Consider the following 24,238-nt stretch of genomic DNA (forward strand, 5'->3'; position numbering starts at 1 on the left):
ACTTATCAGAGACCACTAACAGGTTATAAACCAGAACTAGTTAACAGACCACAATGAAATCTTTAGAGCTTCCAACAACCCATGATAATAATAGCTTACTGAATACTTGTTAGGAATCTGGTAATAAACTAGGCCTTTGGGATAAGTTGGCAAATAATAATGGTACCATGTCTTGTTCATAAGAGCTCTATAATGAGACTTTTACAAATGCTTATTCTCTGAGACAACTGAGAAAATAAGATAAGCCAAAAGTTATACACAACACCTTTTTGATGTTCCTCACACAACAAATCAGAAGCAGTGATTACTGTATTTACTTTTTCTTGATTATTCCTTGTGTTAGCCCTAAGGATTTAAGCTCAATAAGGAGAGGGTGCTCTACATTGTTTCCCACTGAATTCTCTCAGCACCTGCCATAGTGGGTGCACATGAAGTACTTAATAAATGGTTGTTTGAATTGACTGAGGGTCAGGTAGACAGAAGGATGAATGAATGGACAAATAGGATATGGATTAGATGGATGGATAGATGGATGGGTGGGTGGGAGAAGAGATGGATGGAAAGAAGGAAGAAAGAGAGGAAAAGGGAGAGAGAGAAGGCAGATGAATGAATAAACCTATTTAGTTGATCTAACAAACAAATGAATTTAGTTAATTTTGGTCAAATACCAAATCAAGTTTTATTTAAAAATCTTGTGAAATTTAATATGCTTCCCTCCATTTTTGAATCAGCCCATGCTATACAAATATATTCATCATATGCCATGATTTTTCAATCACAACAGTAAAGCTTTTATAAGTAATCTGAATATGCCTTGTGTAGGTGAGGTATGGGAGATGGAAAGTTCAATAAGAGGAAGTGATTTTGCTTTAAAGTCATATCACAAATTTAATCAGACAACAAAAAGAAATAAAAGGCATCCAGATTGGTAAGAACGCAGTAAAACTTCCAATATTTGCAGGTGACATAATATTCTAAATAGAAAACCTGCAAGACTGTTTGCTAAATTGCTAGAACTGAAACACGAATTCAGTTCAGCTACAGGATACAAAACAAATGTACAAAAATCTGCTGCATTTCTATATACCAAAAATGAAACAACAGGAAGAGAAATTAAGGAATCAATACCATTTACAACTGTACCAAAAATAATAAGATACCTAGGAATAAATCTAACCAAAGCGGTGAAAACCTCTACTCTGAAAACTACATAATACTGAAGAAAGAAAGAGAAGAAGATACAAAGAGACTGAAAGACATCCCACGCTCATGGATTGGAAGAAAAAAATACTGTTAAAATGTCTATACTACCTAGAGAATACTACACTTTTAACATAATCCCTATCAAAATACCAATAGCATTTTTTTTTACAGAGTTAGAACAAACAATCCTAAAACTTGTATGGAACCACAAAAACCCTTAATAGCTAAAGCAACCTTAAAAAAGAAAAGCAAAGCTGGAGGCACCACAATTCTAGACTTCAAGCTCTATTACAAAGTTGTAATCATCAAGGCAGTACAGTACTGGCACAGAAACCGACACATAGATCATTGGAACAGAATAGAAAACTCAGAAATGGACCCACAACTATGTGGTTAGTTAATCTTCAACAAAGTAGGAAAGAATATCCAATGGTAAAAAAAAAACAAAAAACAAAAAACAGACTATTCAACAAATGGTGCTGAGAAAGGTAGAAGGCAACATGCAGAAGAATGAAACAGAACCACTTTCTTACACCATACACAAAAGTAAATTCAAAATGGATTAAAGACCTAAATGTGAGATATGAAACATAAAAATCCTAGAAGAGAACATAGGCAGTAAATTCTTTGACATCAGCTATAGCAACTTATTTCTAGATATGACTCCTGAGGCAAGGGAAACAAAAGCAAAAATAAACTATTTGGACTACATCAAAATAAAAATCAATAAAAATCAATAAAACTAAAAAGGCAACCGACACAATGGGAGAAGGTATTTGTAAAGGATGTATCTGATAAAGGGTTCGTATCTAAAATCTATAAAGAACTTACAAAACTCAATACCCCCAAATGAATAATCAATTAAAAAATGGGCAGAAGGCAAGAATAGACATTTCTCCAAAGAAGACATCCAGATGGCCAACAGACACATGAAAAGATACTCAATATCACTGGTCAGTAGGAAAATACAAATTAAAACTACAATGAGATGTCACCTCACACCTGTCAGAATGGCTAAAATCAACAACACAAAAAACAAAAGGTATTGGCAAGGATGTGAAGAAAAAGGAAACCACCTACACTGTTGGTGGTTGTGTAAGCTGGGTGCTCGCTTTTGCAGCACATATACTAAAACTGGGGATGCAAACTGGTGCAGCCACCCTGGAAAACAGTATGGTGGTTTCTCAAAAAGTTAAAAATAGAACTACCCTATAATCTAGCAATTGCAGTACTAGGTATTTACCAAGAATACAAAAATACTATTCAAAGGGATACATGCACCCCAATGTTATAGCAGCATTATCTACAATAGCCAAATTATGGAAACAGCCTAAGTGTCCATCGACTGATGAATGGATAAAGATGTGGTATGTACATACAATGGACTACCACACAGCCATAAAAAAGAAACCTTGCTGTTTTCATCAAAATGAATGGAGCTAGAGAGTATTTAATTTTCTCTCTCTTTCTCTCTTTTATTTTTTTAGAGAGAGAGAAAGAGAGAGCATGAGTAGGGGAGGAGCAGAAGGAAAGGGTAAGAGAGAGAATCTCACTGAGTGTGGAGCCCAATACAGGGCTTGATCTCACAATCCTGAGATCATGACCTGAGCCAAAACCAGCGTCAGAATCCTAACTGCCTGAGCCATTCAGGTGCCCCTGGAGCTAGACAGTAATATGCTAAGGGAAATAAGTTAGTCAGACAAGCATAAATAGCACATGATTTCATTCATATGTGGAGTTTAAGAAACAAAACAAATAAGCAAAGGGGGAAAAAAAGAGAGAGGGGCAAACCAAGAAATAGACTCTTAACTATAAAGAACAAACTGGGGGCGCCTGGGTGGCTCAGTGGGTTAAAGCCTCTGCCTTCGGCTCAGGTCATGATCTCAGGGTCCTGGGATCAAGCCCCGCATCGGGCTCTCTGCTCAGCAGGGAGCCTGCTTCCCTTCCTCTCTCTCTGCCTGCCTCTCTGCCTACTTGTGATCTCTGTCAAATAAATAAAATCTTAAAAAAAAAAAAAAAAAAAAAGAACAAACTGATGGTTACCAGAGGAGAGGTGGGGGGGGATGGTAAATGGGTAATATTAAGGTGATGGGATTAAGGAGGGCACTTGTGATGAGCACTGGGTATTGTGCAGAAGTATAGAATCACTGTATGTGCACCTGAAACTAATACCACACTGTATGCTAACTAACTGGAATTTAAACAAAAACTTTAAAAAATAGATAAAAAATAATAAAGTCATGTCACAAATTTTTTACAAAAAGTACCCTGAGGTCCAGACCTCTATATCATTGGCCAGGGTTCTAATAACTAGGATAAATGACCATGTTCCCTTTCAAGAAGCAAATATGGAAAGTTTTAGAGAACTCAGTTTTTATGTTGGTATAAGACTAAATTGAGAGGCAATCTGTAAATCTTTTGTTTAGCTTTAAAGTTTTGTAGCTATTCTCTGGTTCTTCTATATTATTGAACTGCTGATATTGCATTGTGTCTGACAATTTTTAACAGCAAGGAATCTTACATGTTCATACCTAACAAAGTCTTCTTGTTTATATAATTGGCACATATTCTTTTCCGGGATTTGTTTTTCCAGGCTTCTCATTGATCTGTTGAATAAGGCCAGAGTACTTCCCACAAATGAGCTTTTAAGGTATATCCTAATTCCAAGTCAGTGATGTCTAGTAACTTCAGTGAACTTCCTTTCTGAGAATTTTGGATCAAGATAAATCAAAATATTATGTGGACAGCTAAACAGTGTGAATTTGGTGTTGGCTGTAATTGCACTGTACCATGAATAGAACAGTCTCAGTACATTCTTTTCAGAGCACCTGATTCATGATTTTAGTATTGCAACAGACTAAAACCTACTATAATTATTTTTCATTTTCTATGGTCTCCAGAAATCAAGATACCAAATAAAATGAAATTTAGATCTCCAGTGATAATAACTTTACCTTTATATATTTATTATTAATGAATCATAATTTTTTAAAAGATTTTATTTATTTGACAGACAGAGATCACAAGTAGGCAGAGAAGTTGGGGGAGAGAGAGAGAGAGATAAAGGAGGAAACAGGCTCCCTGCAGAGCAGAGAGCCCAATGTGGGGCTCGATCCCAGAACCCAGGGATCATGACCCGAGCCGAAGGCAGAGGCTTTAACCCACTGAGCCACCCAGCTGCCCCAATGAATCATAATTCTAACAAGTTCTTGAGAATATGCTCCTCATAACTCCAAGATAAATTACTGAATAAGATCCAGCTACTAAATAACAATTTTTATCAAGATAGGATGCTTATGTGTATTTAACAAATGAAACAGACATGTAAGTATATATGCTGCTATGATCTGAACCCTTGATACTGTTTGAATTGCTTCTGGCATCTCAGGATTTTGAAGAGACTACAAATAAAGAAGGCAGGTAAACTCACCCAAAAGAATAAACCTTGAAGTATTATTAAATATCTATTTAATCAGAGGACTGTCCAGGACTGTGATAGATACAACTTATCACCTAAGGCATTTTGATAAGTTCACATTTATCATGAAGGACATGGTTCCAAATTAGAATCCTAGTCTGCTTTTTGAGAGGAAAAAAAATGGAAAAAGGAAGAGATATTCTGTTGGGGGAAGGTAATATGGATATTAAAATTCAGACAAAAAATCAAAAGCTTTTAAGAAAACAGCTATTTGAGATTACAAAGAAAAAACAGGTTTTTTAAAAAGTAAAAGTTGTGAAAATCTTGCTCTATTTCTCATGCACTGAAAATAAAATTTAAAATACAGATTCTAGGCAGTAAAGGCCTAAATTAAGAGCAAAGAAGATAATGAGACACCACTTCCCTAAAATAATTGTTACGGACAAACTGTTTTCATATAGAGACTGAATAACCATTCTGCATAAAATACAGATTTTTAAAATCTTTTACTATGTTATGAGTTGAATATTTGTGTCTCCCCCAAATTCATATGTTGGCCTTTGGGAGGTGAAGAGGTCATAAGGGTAGAACCCTCATGAATGACATTAATGCCCTTATAAAGAAACCCCAGAAAGCTCCCTCACCTCTTTCACCATGTGAAGATACAATGACAAGACAAACATCTATGAGGAAGTGGGTTTTTACCAGACAATGAATCTGCTGGCACCATGATCTCAGACTTCCCAGACTCCAGAACTATGAGAAATAAATTTCTGTTGTTTATAAGCCTACCCCAGTCTATGATATCTTGTTACAGCAGCCCAGATGGACTCAGGCATACCATCTAGCCTAGAATGCTGAAATCCATTAAAAAATCAAACAAGAAATGTCCCCTTACATCCTTTTTAATTTTTTTTTTCAAATGAATTTGACCATAGCTGATCTTGCAGGATTTTGGATAATCAAAATAATGAAATTATTAAAAAAATAAAAATACTGAATTTGAGTCTTCTTCTTAATTTAGCATGCAAGAAGTATGTTTGGGGCATTTTGTTATAGATGCTGTTATAGGTTCCAAGGGCAAGGCAGTAGAAATAACAATCTTAAGAAAGCTGCTCAGAATAATATTTTGACAATCAATTCCTACACTAAATAACCCTATGACCTAGAAGTAGGTATAAGTTATTCAGTCATTCTTATTTAACATATAGTAAGCTAGGCAATGTGCTATGCAAAGAGATGAAAAGATGAAAAACAGGACTTCTGGTTTCTAGTCCAAACTATGAAGAACTTGAATATTATTACTCTGTCCTAACAAGTAAAAAGTTGAGCATACTGAAAATCAAAAGTCTTCTAACATCGTTAGAAAGTGAAGATCCAGAACCACAACTACTATAAATGAAGAGACAGATAGACAGATATAGAGAATCACAAATTACTAGAGAAGAAACCATGATCAGAAACCCCTGCAGAAAACAGAATCCGGGTAAAAAAAAAAAAAAAATCCTAAACTGTAACTGACAAATTTTGGAGGCTCAGTGTGGACAAGTCTGAGAGTAAAACAGTCCAGGGGAGGCCATTTGCAGAGGGGCCCCCAGATTTTTGTAAGTATTACCTCCAGTAGCCCCAAAGTGAAAAACAGAAAAATCCCTTGGTGCATCCAGCAGGAGGAGGGAGAAAGCAACAATTTTGCAATACTCCAGAGCATTAAAGAATTCTGCTCTTCACAAGGCCTCCTGCAAGAAAAATTATTTTATAAGACCATAACCTACTGGGGTTTTTATTAGAACCCAACTGATCTAGGGAATGAAAATACTCAACTCCAGCTCACACTAACCATCCTGTGGCGTGCAGTGAAAGTGGTACAGAGGGAAATTTATAGTATTAAATGCATATATTAGAAAAGAAAATATAACATATTGCTTCTCAGCCTTTTGGCTAAGATCAAGTGTAGAAAAGAAAACATATCTAAAATTAATAGTCTAAGTTTCTACCATAGGAAACTAGAAAAAGAGTAAACTAAATTGAAAGGAAGCAGAAGAGAAATAATAAAAATTAGAGCAGAATCACCTAACTGAAAATAGGAAATCAGTGGAGAAAATCAATGAAGGCTGATTCTTAGAAAAGATCCATAAAATAAAAAGCTTCTAGCCAGGCTAAGAAAATGAGAGGTGACACAAATAACTAATATTAGAATTGCAAGAGGGGACATCACTACGTATCTCATTGTAAGAGAATAATAAAGGAAGACCATCAATAACTATATGCCCACCAATTTGGTAATCTAGATGAAATGAACCAATTCCTCAAAAGATACAATCTTCCAAAGATCATCCAAGAAGAAATGGATGATCTAAAGTAGATATATATTCTTTAAAGAAACTGTATCAATAATTAACAACCTTCTAATTCAGAAATTTCCTGGTCCAGATAGATTTGCTGGTGAATTCTACCAAATATTTAAAGTAGAAATTCTACCAATCCTCTACTTCTTCCAGGAGATAGAAGCAGAGGGAATACTTCCTAACTATTCTATGAGGACAACATTAACAGAATACCAAAACCAGGCAAAGTCATTAGAGACCAAATTTCTCATGAACATAGAATCAAAAATCTTCAACATAATATTGGCAAAGCAAATCCAACAATGTATAAAGAGATTATATATACCATAACCAAGTCGGATTCATTCCAGATACACAAAGTTCCTTCAAAATTTATAAATAAGTTAATATAATCCATTCTATCAGTGGGTTAAACTAAGAAAAAAACCACATGATTGTAACAATAGATACAGAATTCATTTGACAAGATAAAAACTCAGCAAACTAGGAAAAGAGGGAAATTTCCTTACCTTGTTAAAGACATCTATAATAACCCTATAGTAAACATTATATGTAAGGGTGAGAAACTCAAAGACTTCCTGCTAAGGTCAGGAACAAGGCAAGTATGTCCTTTCCCATAACTCATTTTCCATATTATATTGGAAATTTGTTAATGCATTAAGACCAGAAAAGGAATAAAAAGCCTCCAGATTGGGAAGAAAGAAATAAAACTGTCTTTGTTCACAGATGATGTTATTATATATGTAGAAAATCTAGAAGAATCAGCAATAAAACTCCTGTAACTAACAAGTGATTATTTATAGCAAGGTTATAGGATACACGGTTAATATAGAAAAGCCAATTGCTTTCCTAAATATCAGCAATGAACAAGTGGAGTTTGAAATTAAAAATACATTATCAGGCACCTGGGTGGCTCAGTGGGTTAAAGCCTCTGCCTTCAGCTCAGGTCATGATCCCAGGGTCCTGGGATGAATGGAGCCCCACATCAGGCTCTCTGCTCAGCAGGGAGCCTGCTTCCTCCTCTCTCTCTGCCTGCCTCTCTATTTGTGCTCTCTGTCTGACAAATAAATAAATAAAATCTTTAAAAAAATAATAAAATAAAAAAATAAAAATACATTATCATTTACATTAGCATTCCCAAAACAAAATACTTGCATATAAATATAAGAAAATATATACAAGGTCTAGATGACGAAAACCACAAAACTCTGATGAATGAAATCAGAGAAAAATTAAGTAAATGGAGAGATGGTCCATGTGCATGAAAAGGAAGATTCAATATTATCAAGATATCAGTTCCTCCCTACTTGATCAATAGATTCAATACAATCCCAGTCAAAATCTCAGCAAGTTATTTTGTGGGTCTGACAAACTGATTCCAAAGTTTATATGGAGATGCAAAAGACCCTGAATACAACCAACACATTACAACACATTACTGAAGGAGAAGAAAGTTACAGGACTGACACTATTCGATGCCCATGACATTGACTTATAATTGACTTAAAAGATCAAGGCTGTATAATATGAACTCCTTCAGTTTCCCAACTCTTTACTCATCCTTATCTTTAACTCCAGTTATCTGCTTTCCTTCTGTCTCAAAAAAAATAAAATAAAATAAAAATAAAAATAAAAAATAAAACAACAACAAAACACAATATCTCTATAGTACAAAGGCAAAATCCCTCCACGTAGCCATCCTCTTAGGCAGGAGTTCGTGCTATTTCTTTCCCACCACCAACGTTGGTGTTCTACATAACTCCTCATTTCAGTACTCACCCATTCCCTAACCCTTTGCAGTTGGACTTGTACCCTCATTTCTCTACACCTAATGATGATCTCATTCTTAGAAGAGCATGTATCAGTGATACAGATCACTGGCCTTACACCTAGAGTTTTTATGCAGTAGAGTTGAGTGGGACTCAAGAATTTACATTTCTCACAAGTTCTCCAGTGATGTAGATGATCCTGGCCCACAGAACCACACTCTGAGAACCACTGCTCTCTTGAACATGACCAAAAACCACTTAGTAGCTAAACTGGGTAGGATTTTTAGAGTCTTCAACTTCCTTTATTACTTCAACTCTCAAGATTCATAATTTCCATCATCTTGCTTCAATCTTGTCTTCTATTTTATCCTTTATGAATCTCCCAATGTGATCAAACCAGTCACTGTTTTCTGCATGTGCCCCATGGCTTGTATTATTCCTTCTGCCTATAGCACCCTTTTTCACTCACCTTTGCCTGTTCAAATACACAGTTCAAGTCTCAAAGTCTCCCTCTAAATGCCACTTCCTATAGAAAACTTTCCATGAATAGCCCAACTCCATGAATATTCAACTCCATGAATAGCCAACTGATACTAATTACTTCCTCCTTACCTTAGAATTTTACCTATATATTTTTTATTCAAGGATATAACAAAGCTTTTGGAATCTGAAGCTTATACAATATGGAAGAGGAATTCTTTCCATGAATAAAGATTTTCAAAATTATAAATAAAAAATTAAGTACAGGGCCTTGAAGGGGCTCAGGCAAATAAACTTCTCTGAAAATTAAGCTTTGCTAACTTCACAGTGGCCTGCCTCAGTTCTTACTGGATCTTGCATTTCCCCTCTTAGATGGCCATCCTCTGGGACAGATACCTCTTTTCTCTCTCTTTCTCCCTCTCTCCTTTGGCGCCTTCTTTTTCTACTTTTAAGGGAAGCAGGTGAAAAGAACTTTAAAGTCAGACAGATCTGGGTTTAAGATCCCTGCTAACTCACTCACTCAAGTGAAATTCAGTTTCTTCCACTGCACAAAAGGGTTAATAATGTCAACCTTTGGAATTAAAATAAGATCAAATGTGATAGCAAATAAATGTCTTTAAACAGTGCCTAGGACATAATAAGCACTTGATAAACTTTAGTTTCCCTCTTTGGATGGCAAGATCTGTAGCCTTATGTAAGTAATCTTCAATTCCTCCAAAAGAACCTACCATTCCTTGCAAAGAATAGTTACTGAACACACATGGCCTATTTTCTATATAAAGGTTCAGAGAACGTGAAGTGCCTAAGCATATTGCTTCTTCCTCATTTTACAGTAGATCTCATTATTACTTTTACATCAAGGAAACTACCTATAGAAATGAGGACTCTGCAAATTCTGTTACTCCACTAGGACTTGGTTGAATATAATTTAGTGGGCAACTGAGCATCACCAGAGCAAAGGGTTGGGAGGGTGTCAGGAGGAGGGAAAGGAAATAATTTACCAGGGCTTTTCACTCTGGTTTATATCAACCTATTTGCTGCTATTGTTTGTAACTTGACATCACTTTTGGAATCTATCATGGTGGTCTCAAGGACATTCTCAGCTTCCTGTGGCATTCACTTATGTGCAAAGCAAAAGAGAATACTTAATTCATTATTTTCTCAATGCAAGGGAGGAACAAAGGCAAATAATTAATTTTACATAGTTCTAAAGCATAATTTGAACAATGCAAACAACCTCATTCTAGTATAAGGGATAAATTTAATTTAAATCCAATCTTTCCATTTATCCTGATTTAAAACTGTTTTCTCTCTAAAATCACAAATGAGAGAAGAGAAAAAACAACCAACACCACAGAAATACAGATAATGCACTGCTTCTCACTGTTGGTGGGAATGTCAATTGATAGAGCCACTGTAGAAAACAGTACGGAGATTCCTCAAAAAGTTAAAAAATAAAACTACTCTACAACCTGGCAATCACACTACCAGATGTTTACCCAAAGAACACAAAAGCACTAATTCAAAGGGATACATATGCTTATATTTACAGCAGCAGTATCTATAATAGCCAAGATATGGAAGCAGACCAAGTGTCCACTGAATGGATAAAGATGATGTTATCTATCAGGGCACCTGGGTGGCTCAGTGGGTTGGGCCTCTGCCATTGGCTGGGTCATGATCTCAGGGTCCTGGGATCGAGCCCCGCATCGGGCTCTCTGGTTGGCGGGGAGACTGCTCCCCCCTGTCTCTCTGCCTGCCTCTTGCCTACTTGTGTTTTCTCTCTCTGTCAAATAAATAAATAAAATCGTTGAAAAAAAAAAAAAGAAGATGTTATCTATCTATCTATCTATTTATCCATGTAATGGAATATTTTTTATTTTTTATTAACATATAATGTATTATTTGTTTTAGGGGTACAGGTCTGTGACTCATCAAGTCTTACACAATTAAAAGCACTCACCATAGCACATACCCTCCCCCAATATCCATCACCCAGCCACCTCATCCCTTCCACCCTCTCCCCTCCAACAACCCTCAGTTTGTTTCCTGAGATTAAGAGTCCCTTACGGTTTGTCTCCCTCTCTGGTTTCATCTTGTTTCATTTTCCCCTCCCTTTCCCTATGATCCTTTGTCTTATTTCTCCAGTTCCTCATATCATTGAGATCATATGATAATTGTCTTTCTCTGACTGACTTATTTCGCTTAGCATAATACCCTCTAGTTCCATCCACATCATTGCAAATGGCAAGATTTCAGGGTTTTTTTGATGGCTGCATAATATTCCAGTGTGTGTGTGTGTGTGTGTGTGTGTGTGTGTGTGTGTGTGTGTGTGTCTGTGTATACACAAACCACATCTTCTTTATCCATTCATCTGTTGATAGACACCTAGTCTCTTTCCATAGTTTGGCTGCTGTGGACATTGCTTCTATAACCATTAGGGTGCACGTGCCCCTTTGGATCACTACATTTGTATCTTTAGAGTAAATACCCAGTAGTGCAATGGAATGGAATATTTTTTAACCATGAAAAAGAATGAAATCTTATTATTTTCAATGACATAGTTGGAGCTAGAGAGTATTACATTAAACAAAGTAAGTCACAGAAAGACAAATACCATATTATTTCACTCATACATGGAATTTAAGAAACAAAAGACATGAACAAAGAGGAAAAAAGAGAGAGAGAGAGAGAGAAATTAAGAAACAGACTCTTAATTATAGAGAACAAAGTGATGGTTACCAGAGAAGAGGTGGGCTGGGGGAATGGGTTAAACAGGTGATGGAGATTAAGGAGGGCACTTGTGATGAACACCAGGTATTGTATGGAAATGTTGCATCACTATATTATACACCTGAAACTAATATAACACTGTATGTTAAATAACTGGAATAAAAATAAAAACTTAAAAAAAACTATTTTCTCTCAAAAAAAGGAAAAAAAATCCCATTCTTGATGAGCAAAAATATAATAAAGAGGTAATTTTAGTGGTATGTGAATTTATTTATCCTAATGATAATATTAAAAAGGAGAGCCAGAATTTCTGCTGTGCCATTTCAAGCCATTTAGCAAGGTATACAGAAACATTCTTCCTCACCCTATATTTTCTTTAATAGAATTTTTTCCAGTGCATCAAATTATGAAATATCCCTAAACCAATGGATCAAAGTAAGTGATAATGATCTGTGTTGGTGACAGTGATGGTGGCCTCACGAAGCTTACTGACCATTATTTCAATGGTGAAAAAATCTCTATTTGAAATTAAACCACCAAGAGAGAAAGTTTTAAAATTCAGTTTTCATAAGAAGTGGCTCTATTGTATTCTATCTCAATTTTTAAAAATAATGAAAAGAATATAATAATCCTATCTAGATTCATGGAGCAGCCCAAAATAAGAGATTTGAAATATAAACTATAATTTGAAATAATTTAAAATATAAAATACAACACATTTCTAGAACATGAAATATGAGAATAACTGCCCCTTTCTCCAAGAATCAGTTCCAGAATTGGTATATCTGAATACCATCCATGTACTCAGCCCAGGGCTGAGATCTTCTTCAAAATAATACATGGTTATTTTTGCTTATTAAACAATAAAATTGTTGCTTTGTAAATAGCTCTTGCTTGGTAAATTACTGGGAAAAAAATCTAAATAATCCCTACATTGATTAGAATTCCAAATAAATAAACTGAACAAAACTAAGAAGAAAAGTACCACTTTTTTGAGAGTGTCAATTAGGTAAAATTCATGAAGAAATTAGTTAGCGTCAACAACAAAATATTTCTCTTACCTGAAATGGAAAACAGTTTCAAGATGCAAAATTTAGAACATGTGATAATTTTGACTTCTTCAACAGCTTCTTTTAGTTAATAACCTAGCAATCGATTATATATTCTACAAGTAGAACCACATTTAAAATGAACCAACTATATCATTTCTGGCCTTGGCAAACTAAATAGCATATGAAAAAATAATGGCTTCATAATTAATAACTTGAAATATGTATATTCAGTATTGGCCTTAGTCTACAATAATAAGGTTACCCATGGATTTTACCAACACATTGCTTGAGGCTCCTGAGACTTACTTACTAAGCGCAGGTCAAACAAAGCAAGGAATATTTAAATCTCACCCTCTGGCCAGGACTTATTGAGAAGGAAATGTTCTCTAATATGGCATTCCCACCATCTGTATACTTTGCTGTGAGGTCTTTGACAGTCATTTGGCCCCCTGAGGGCCAGATGTCATCTTCTCTCACATGATGATTCTCAGTAATCAAAACTTTTGAGAGCTGGACATCCTTGGATGGTTTGAATGACTTGGTGGGTGGTTTACTTTCTTCTGCTGGCATGTCAATAAACTTGAAGACTCTGCTTACAGATCGCATCTGAAATGAAATAACAGCATTTTACGTTTGTCTGTTTAATAACTGTAGGCAATGTCGTAATTAGTGTGGTGATTCCTTTAAAAATAACATGTAAGACGTGACGCTGCTCATCGTCACCTGGTTATTTATCAGGAGGTTTTTCAATGAACTAACAGGAAATAATTGGATATAATTAAAAGCTTAACCAAAGAGAATTAACAAAGATTTATATAAATGGGCTCTGTATAGACCTGTTTATTTTTGTGATCATTTAACAGTTATGCAAGCCACACATAAATGGCCAAATTATACTCAAAGGGATAGATGATGTCAGGGGGAAATTTTTTCTTCAACTATGAGCAACACTGCACACTGTTGTACAAGTGGTATATTATAAAAAAAGTCCCATGCCTCAAAACCACTACTGAAGATTCTCACCTTTCTCTCAAACTGCCTGAAAAACTGTCTATAATTCTGTATGTCAGCTGGGTGGCAAGTGATGCTTAGTAAATTTTGAATGACTCCACAATAATCTTTAAACAAATTTAAGTCATTGTCCTATATCTGTGGTTAAATAATTACATTTTTTATATAAATTACTTATAGGTCAATTTCCATTGCTGACACTGTAAAATGTCACTGCATATAAAAGTTGTATTTGAAATTAAATACATGGTTGCTCTATAAATCTATTCATGTAACATTAACAAAGTATATCTTGAATGTATACAGAAATAAAAGAGCTCAACTATTTCTCAAAGGTGCTTAAATTCTTTAACAAGAACATGTTCCTTTGGCTAGCTATGATTTACTGGAATTTTGAATATAATTTTTAAAATAGACTTACAAATAATAGGTACTTTAATATTTGAAAAATCCATAAAATAAACAAATGAATATGTGAATGATTATATATATATGAATCAGTAAATGAACAATAAGAAAGAGTTGAAGACTTTGAATTCACTCAATTCCTATTTTTAATAGATATAATCCTTGATGGCTCAGCCCTGCCCAGGAATTACTAGCTTACTGGAAGGAAATTCACTGCCGTTTTTTTTTTTTTTTTTTTTTTGTCTTTAAAGTAATTACTGATTCTGGCTCTCCTTGGACAAGAATTCAATCTTCTTGGGGCTCCTGGGTGGCTCAGTCAATTAAATCGTCTGCCTTCAGCTCTGGTCATGACCCCGGGGATTAAGCCCATTAAGCCCTCATTGGGCTCCTTGCCCAGCGGGGAGCCTGTTTCTCCCTGTCCCTCTGTCTGCCACTCCTCCCTGCCAGTGCTCGCTCTCTCTCTCTCTCTGTCAAATAAATAAATAAAATCTAAAAAAAAAAAAAAATGCATTTAAAATATTTTATTGTATTTATCCTGCGTAAGAATAATATTACTCTTGAAATGACTGAGAGAAATGCAAAAATGAAGCTTAATTTTATGAAATAAAGTAAGTCTGTTGACATTTCTGCATGTCAATGCTGTGAAGAATTCTAAACTAGTCTTTGATAAATGCTTTAGCACATCAGAAAAGACACCATATTAAAAAAAAACCTTTATATTTTAATACTTCCAAACAGTAAGCAAAACACTTAAATACTGCTATCTAAACTACAAAATTTTATGTAGTACTATTAGAAAATGACATTTAAAACCATTATTTTGGCAGCGCCGAAACGTATACAATTTTTTTTTTGCATAAGGAGTTGTAAAGAGTATAGCAAATTATGTACTCCATTAGTGAGGCTTACCACTGAGGGTGAACCTAGAACTTATAACGTCAAATTAGTAAATGGAATGTACCTATCAAATTTAGAAAATGGGGCACTTGGGTGGCTCAGTTGGTTAAGTGACTGCCTTTGGCTCAGGTCGTGATCCTGGAGTCCTGGGATCGAATCCCGCATCAGGCTCCCTGCTTGGCAGGGAGTCTGCTTCTCCCTCTGACCCTCCCTCTTCTCAAGTTCTTTCTCTCTCTCTCTCTCATTCTCTCTCTCAAATTAAAAAAAAAAAAAAAATCTTTTTAAAAAAATTTACAAAATGAAGTTTTCAACTCATCATCTTCCATATAGTCTAGTTGCTTAAAGTGACCCCAAGACAGACTGTTCTAGTTACCCACAGCATGGTCAAATATCCCTGAACAAGAACAAGTTCGTCTTAACAATGGGCACTGATCCATAGCACGTAAGCAGACACCCGTTCAGTTCAGCGGGTTAGGACATTTTCTGATGAGACAGAAAGGTGGCTAGTGCAGACACCTGCATTATGGCAAGTTTTGCAACCACTGAAATGCTGTTACTGAATAGATGATGTGGCCAGATAATATTATAAGTTACTAATTCCTTGTCCCTCACAGGCTCTCTAACTGGCACATTCTACTTCTACTGCTTTTTAAAGGAGAAGCCATAACAGAACCAGAGTGGAAAAAATGAATTTTGGTCCTTCAAGTTTCAAAAATTGGCTTTTGGAACCAGTGATGGATAGTTTGAAAATTTTGAGCCACCTGAATATTGGCTATTAAGTTTCAAAAATCAAAGCTTGAAAGACTCAAAGCAGTGTTTATGCAAAAACAGTAGCCATAGATGAATTTATGATGGATGAGAAACAGCTCCTCTCTTTGCCCCACAATCTGACTCATGAATGGGTCAACAAGAGGACTGAGGTACCAATTCCTTTAAAAAGGAGTCCTGACTTGCAACCAAACTCTAGTTCTATCCTTGAGTAGATTTGGGGAATTTTTGGACACAGGAGGCCTATGCCTTAATATCAAGGTGAAGCCCAGGAATGAGGCATGCCTTAGAGAAACTTCCAGTATGTGGAATAGCATGGAAGCAGTAGAGTGGGCCTGGGTGCTTGGCATGTCTATATCCAGACAGTTTTAGACTTCCCTTTATTTCCAGAGTGGTGCTAGAGGAAAGCCAAATTCTAATCCTTTGGTCCCTCAGGGTCTTCCATGCCTTGGTCATGGGGGAGTTGAGAGAGAACTCATCAAAGTAGGGCTCATAATCAGGATCAGAAAAACAAAGATGCAGTCTCCATGGACTGTACACCTCTAGGTCAAAGAGCAGCGTCAATACCTCAGAGACAGCACAGACAAGGAGAAACCTAGGGCCAGATGCTCCCTCCCCCAGTGCATTGGCATTCTGTAAACTCCATTCAGAATTTAGATTCACTTGCAGCAGAATTTCTGAACATGCTGAGATTGCTTCTTGCACTCCGCAGCACATGTATTCAAGCAGAAAATAAATTCAACTACAGCAAAAGGAGAGTCATACTTCTTACACACTTGATTTCATAGCCAAAGATTCATGGCTGACCAGGGATGGACCCCAGTTTGGTGGAAACTAAAGCTTAAATAATTGAAGGGTTTCTTCTTATGTGAAAGCATCAAAATTACGCATTTACAATTAAGTATGGGGCCTCAGTAGGTGTCCATGCGAGAGGATCTGAAGCTGATCCTCCACAGGCTTCTGGTTGAGCCCACACTGACTATTACAGTAACCTTATTCAAAGCATTCCTTGTTGTATCCTTCCCATCTAGGGCTTAGCACCAAGCAGTCCCTTAATAAATCTTTGTTAAGGATGAGTGACCCCATTGTTCTACCTCATCTGCAGAAAGCAATTATCTGGGCAGGGTGAATGATAGCGCTGAGTCCCTCAACAGGCAATGGAGGCCGCCATTGTACCTCTCAGCTTCTCAGTCTGAAAATAGACGTTGCTATTTGGATTTGAAGGAAATGGCAGCATACCAAACTATTTTTAGTCTCATCTAGTTGTTTTCAATTGAGCTTTTTATTTTAACTTAATCCTTTTTCTAATTTAGAATGTCTACTAACACTGTCAGGTGATATGTAAAAACCACTGTGCCACTGGACAGAAATTCAGATTTGGTAATTCTCAGAGTGACTGCAGACTGTGGACGAGCTGCCTCTTCCTGGGCAGTGAAGGGTGTTCCTGAGGAGGAATGAGGAACAGCTCTGCCTGGCCCTCTGACAGGAAAAGTCTCAAAGTAGCCATTACCAGCTTAGGTGAGAGCATTTGTCTTAGATTTTCAGAAACAAACGATGAAGGCAAAATGAGACTCAGACGCTGAGATGCTCAACATGTTCTTCATGTGAAGAGGAAAACCTGAGAACATCTGTACAGACTTCTATAAAATTAAAGTTTAGCCAAAATGAGGTGGGATTTTTACTTGAGAAATGGCTGCTTTAAATTTCTGGTTTTGCTAAAAAAAATAATAATAACAAAATTAATTAACTAATTAATTCATTTCTGGCTTTGTTATTTAAATTTATTATGCTCCAAAACTTCTCCCAAATCAATCTCTAACACCAAATCTCATTATCTTTATAATAACTTCTCAAGTTTCTAATCTAAGCATCAGAAGAACAAAGTCTTTAGGCAATGTGATGGTTAATGAAAAGAAAGCTCCACAGCCTTATGACAACCTTATTTTATAAGTGATGTGTTCAGTGGGGGAAAAAAAAGTGATTCCTGACTTTCCTTTTCCCTCTCTGTTGACGATGAGTGAAGAAAATTCTTAAAAACCTTTTCTAGAATAAGTCAGAAAGCCAGACTCCCATCCTCCACAAAAATATTTGCTCTATTTCCTTTTATCCTTTGGGTTGTGTAGAAAACAAGGCATCAAAATTATGCATGGACATCAAAACTATATGCTTAACACCAGAAGAGTCATGATAATAAAAAAATATATTTCCTAAGCCTGATGTCTGGTGGGCAACACTTACAGAGATTTCACAAATGGTTTTTATAGGAGAATCACAAGAAATAAATGTGAGGAGGATCATCAGCAAAACTGATACAAGGTGAAGAACTTCACACATTTTACAAGAGATATTTTCGAACCATGAAGTATACAAAAGGGAGGTTTACATCGTAGATCCTTCCTGCTAGGTCCAAACGAAATGTTTTTCAGGATTCACTAACACAGCCTGTGACCCAAAGCCACATTACAGTCATTAGCATAATCTTTAGGCCATGCACATAGACTTATGAGATAATGGTTATCATGTAAACATTTTCTCTGCCTAAAACATATTCCTGAAGCTTTAGTCTATCCTTCTGTGTCTATCACTTATGCTTCTAGAGCATTTAAAAAGTCAGTCAAGAACTGCATTGTTATAAATTATTAACAGCATAAGTGAGCTACTTATAGTGTACTAGACACTCTACATCTTTGTAAATTATTATAGTCTGCTAGCTACACAAACTGTTTACTGCCAACCTGTGGCAAATCATATGGCAAATGGATATTACTTTTTCTGACTGCAAGAAGTAATAGTGTTCTTTAAATAAGAGAAAGAAAGTCTATCACAGCTAATGACAAAAGGAATAACCTAAGAAACACAGAGGTATCAAATATGTTGGTGTCTATTTTCGGTAATTAACGATGTCAGTAATCATGGTACTAAGTGTGCCAATAGGCAGGAAAAACTCTTAAATTTTAATTTGAAAAATATCATATCACTTACTGAATCTACTACTCACACTTGAACTTACACTCTGTCTGGTATTACTATTTTTTAAAAGCAATGACACGCCATCAGCAAGTACTTAATGAATAAAATTGAGTCCATGTGGTATCCATTAGAAGTATTTCAAAGAAAATCTCAGGAAGAGGGGTCTAAAATATCATATCAAGATATTTTTTCAAGGTTTATACAATTTTAATGAGGTTTTCTCTAAACATCTTAATTTTGAAATATTTTGGCTTCCCCAAAGTACTATTACTAAGCATCAACCTTTTATATCCTATTACAGATACATTAGTTGATATATAAGGCAAAAATGATTTGCTGGTGGTCCATCAATTCCAAACTAAATTCTATTCCATAGACCAGAGATCTATGGACCAATGGTCAAATCCAGCTACATCCAATTGTTTATATTAGCTTTGCCCTACAAAGGTTGAGTTGAGGAGTTACCATAGAGACCATATAGCTCACAAAGCTGAAAATAGTAACTATCCAACCCTTTATAGAAAATGTTTGCTGACCTCCTCTTATGACACACACAAAAAGTCAGAGCTAAAATGAATGTTAGTATCTACTCCAGTGATTCACAAGTCTAGATACACATTGGAATCATCTGGAACACTTTAAAAAATATAGACATCATCTTCAGTCACCCTGCTCCTGACCAGGAGAAATGATTTAATTGATCTTACAAGACCCCGGGTAATCTATATTGTTGTAAACTTTCCTCATGTGCTGTTGAGGTTGAGAACTTCTGATCTAATCCTTTCATTCTTGGTACAAATGAAAAAACCTAAACCCAGGAAGCTAAAGTGACAGTCGCAAAACTCAACAAATTTTCTCAACTTTCCAACACTCCAACAGTCCTTTATGGCTCTCATAAGCCTCCCCTACAAATTCAAGACTCTAGAGCATCTCAATGGCACTTTCTCTGTTGGCTCTAATAACAGACTGGTTCAGTTCTTTGTTCTGCTCCAACAACTGCAGTGGTAAATGACTTCATCAGTGGAGTTTAGGGGTAAAGGACAGTGGCAGATAAGTCTGATTCCTATGGACATCTGGAATAATACCTACATCTATGCCAATCAAGACTTGAAATCTTTCATATGAAAGATTAGATTCAGAAGAGAATGTCAGAGCTAACATGGACCTTAAAAAAAAATTTGTAACCAAACTGTTTCCTTTTACAGAGAGAAATGTTGTGAAGCCCTCAGTGGGGGTGATGACTTGCCTAAGACCATACATCTTGGTGATAAAGCAAGAGTGGAATGCAGAGTAGAAGAGCCACTCTGTAGGACAGAAAGGACATGTTTGGAGGAAAATAAGTCTTGGGACAGATGTCATGAATGGAAAACATGCTACAAAGCCTCATGAGGACAGGAAAAACAAAGAAAGATATGATCAACAGACCACTGGAGGAAGGGGGAAAGAGGAGAACTGAATTCTCCCCTCAAATTCTTGGAGCAAAACTGGATTCAATACTAGAGAACTGGGCATCAGGTGCAACAAAGAGAAGCCAGTTTCCCCTTTTTTGTTCTCTTGTTGGTTACTGTACCATCAGTCACTTGATCTTTACTGGAATCCAAAAAAAAAAACAGAGGTAATAAAAGGATAAAAGAGAAACAGAGGGAGTCTCTATTGACACAAAACTCTTCTCAGATTGTATCACTCTTGCAAGAACTTTCTGGAGCCTCATTAACTGGAATCTAAATGTGAGCCCTGCAGATACACCGTCTTCCCTCTCATCCTGGTGGTTTCCTTCCCCTTGTCTTATTAGGAACACATAGTACAATAGGTATGTCTTATCTGCTGCTGTAGTTAAGAGAATTAAGGAAGCAGGATACTATTCACATGCTCAGATCTTTTAGTTGTGCTCACTAAGTGGCAGAAAGTCCTGAAAAATACATGAATTGTCAACCGCCTCATTCAAACCGACTTTGAGTGTGGGTAATCCACCAGTCACCAGATGGCTTGATGTTGCTAAGTCTGAAACATCACCTCTGCACCCATTCTAACTCTTGTTTATTTAATTATCATTCATTCACGGATTCAGAAATATAGGTATATACATTGCCTGTTTAACATATGTAATTGCTTACATAGCTAAAAATAGGACAAAAAGACACTTTAGGGTACTAAAAATGGCAGGTATCTTGTGAGTCCAAAGAAAATAAATTAGTACACAGATTCGTTAAGAATATAAAAAACTGGGTATCAGAGTGGCTCAGTCAGTTTAGCATCTGCCTTCAGATCAGGTCATGATCTCAGAGTCCTGGGATGGAGCCCCACATTGGGCTCCCTGCCCTGAGAGGAGTCAGCTTCTTCCTCTAACTCCACCCCTCCCCTGGCTTGTTCTCTTTCTCTGTCTCTTATTCACTCTCTCTCAAATGAATAAATAAAATATGCTTTAAAAAAATACAAAAATTTAAAACAGTAGCTTCAGCAATAACAAATGTAATTCATTTAGTACTTGAGGTATGGAGTTAAAAGGAATTAATACTTCTTTTTCACCCCAACTACAGAATGGTATAAAATACACAAATCAAATAGACAGACATATACACATATACACATTTATATACATAAATGAAGAGTGAATTTGAAATAACAGTATTTAAAATATCATGATATCAACTGAAATAATTGGAAATTCCCTATAATGGGGGTTTTCAGTGGGAATTATTAAATTTGACTCTCTGGCAATTTTACTATTTTTTTAAATTTCTGGGTGACTCACAGCCTACTAATCTGTATCATTCATAAGGTGACAATGTTCAGATGATTTTTCTTTCCAAACTACTATATAAAGCCAGACAAATTAGTAGGTAGAACAGAAGTTCTGTTCCCTTTTAATGGTCTCATGATACCATACGTTGTATTTTGAGGAGATTCTAGACAAGAACTTAGGCCCCAAAATGTCAAGTTTACTGGAAGATATTCTTATCACTGTGCTTTCTAAACACAGAGAGGCATCAAGTTGTAGTGTATCTTCAGAGAGTCTGGTTTAGACTAGAGATATGAATGAGTGATTGAGAGATGGTTTCTATAGCACAGAGTTAGATGGCAGCAGCTAGAGAGAAGACAGAAGAGGGCTGGAATATAGCTAATGTTCAGAGACCTGTAAGAAGAGGAGGGGCCAGCAAAGAGAAGTAAGGAGGAACCCAAGAGGTAGCAGAGACTGGCAGGAGGATCATCATGGTGGTGAGAGAAGAAAGTATCCAGAAGAAGGATTTGTCTATGGCATAAGTACTGCTGAGAGGGTACGGGAGACAAGGACATTGGATCTGGCAAAATATTGGCCATGAGTCATGGGGCTGATGCAAACAAAGTGAAGTAGGCTGTGGCAAGAATGGGAAGGAGGAAATGGACACAGGCCCTCTTTCAAGAAGTTGTGCTATAAATAGATCAAAGAAAAGAGGTGCAAGTTATACATCAAGGGAAGGTAGTTTTATGATGAGGACAGAGGTCCCACAAAGAGCAGTTAATTGAGTGTTACTGGTCTTTAAATAGGAATAAAGATACAGAGGGAAGGTAGGGCATATGAATAGAGGTGAACAGGCTGGTGCAACTGGTAGAGAGAAATAAGGAAATTCTTGTTGGTTGCATCTGTTTTTTTCTATGAAGTATATAGCAAGGTCATTGGCTGAGAGTGCAGGGGGTAGAATCACCGGAGCTCCCGAGAAAAGATAAGAAGGTGGGAAAGAACTATCTTAGGGAATATAATGAAGAATTCATTAGGAATATGTAATCAAAGGGTTTTTGGTCAGCTTTGAGTGCTGATAACTGAGATGTGCAGTTGGTTACAAAGTGACATGAAGTAACAATGAGGAAGTGTTATCATCCAAATATTACCCTTACTGGCTGAAAGCTAATAAAATTCAGGCACCTGGGTGTAAGCAACTGATGCGCAGTAAAAGAAAAGTCATTCTGCCGTTTTATAACTTCATAGTTCTGTTTATGTTTGATTCTGTGCCCGTGTCTAAACTAGGCTAGAGAGGTAAATGAAATACTCTTTCTAAGTCTAGTTTTGTTTTCTGTTTTTTTGTTTTTGTTTTTCAGAGTAGCCCTGCACTGGAAAACTGGAAGTCCATATCATACAAAACACCCTCTTTACTGCATTTAAACTCAGATCTAAATTCAGTTAAGACATTCAGTAATGTAACATGAGAACACAGTGAATTTCTCCTTCAGAGGTCACAAGGACCTTCAGTGTTAATATCACATAGATGTAGAATTTGAGGGCACAGCTATCTCCCCTCCTACCCACAACATATGCTAGGTGAAAACTACAAGATTACTGTACAACTTTAGTAGGGGAAGAGGTAAAAAAGGGAATTAATATTAATAACTAGATGAATGTCCACAGGGGCCCAGGAAAGACCGCTTGTATATTTGGCAGGGAAATGAAAACTAACATGATCACTTTGATATTTAAACAAAAGAACATGACTTTTTAAAATGAGATCAAATGCAAATATTGATACTTTTCATAGGCTATATTAAAATATAATAGTTCTTTGCAAAATTCTTTCATGCCATAAGATCAAAGACACAATGTCAAAGCACAAGGTTACAAAGCTCAGGAATGCCCATGCGAAAAACTTAGAGAAGTCAACATACCTTAAACAAACTATTTTTTTTTACACTAAACTTTAATGGAGATTGGACAAGCAGAATAGAAATGTACCAGACACCCTCCTACACTGTTGGTGGGAATGCAGGCTGGTGCAGCCACTCTGGAAAACAGCATGGAGGTTCCTCAAAATGTTGAAAATAGAGCTACCCTATGACCCAGCAATTGCACTGCTGGGTATTTACCCTAAAGATACAAACGTAGTGATCCAAAGGGGCACGTGCACCCGAATGTTTATAGCAGCAATGTCTACAATAGCCAAACTATGGAAAGAACCTAGATGTCCATCAACAGACGAATGGATAAAGAAGATGTGGTATATATACACAATGGAATACTATGCAGCCATCAAAAGAAATGAAATCTTGCCTTTTGCGACGACATGGATGGAACTAGAGGGTATCATGCTTAGCGAAATAAGTCAATCGGAGAAAGACAACTATCATATGATCTCCCTGATATGAGGGAGAGGAGATGCAACATGGGGGGTTAAGGGGGTAGGAGAAGAGTAAATGAAACAAGATGGGATTGGGAGG

The 24,238-nt window shown here is 36.4% G+C and overlaps 1 protein-coding gene across 1 annotated transcript in view; it reads right to left on the minus strand.

Annotated features, from left to right (window-relative positions):
- LOC111152043 (cystic fibrosis transmembrane conductance regulator) overlaps nt 1-24,238 on the minus strand; it is a 163,960-nt gene that overhangs the window by 21,166 nt on the left and 118,556 nt on the right. The window contains exon 22 of the mRNA XM_022510327.1: nt 13,352-13,606. Coding sequence (XP_022366035.1) covers nt 13,352-13,606 — 255 coding nt within the window. The remainder of the gene's footprint in view (nt 1-13,351; nt 13,607-24,238) is intronic.

Source organism: Enhydra lutris, unplaced genomic scaffold (genome assembly GCF_002288905.1).
Source record: "Enhydra lutris kenyoni isolate GAN:26980312 unplaced genomic scaffold, ASM228890v2 scaffoldscaffold27, whole genome shotgun sequence".
Classification (NCBI taxonomy): Eukaryota; Metazoa; Chordata; class Mammalia; order Carnivora; family Mustelidae; genus Enhydra; species Enhydra lutris.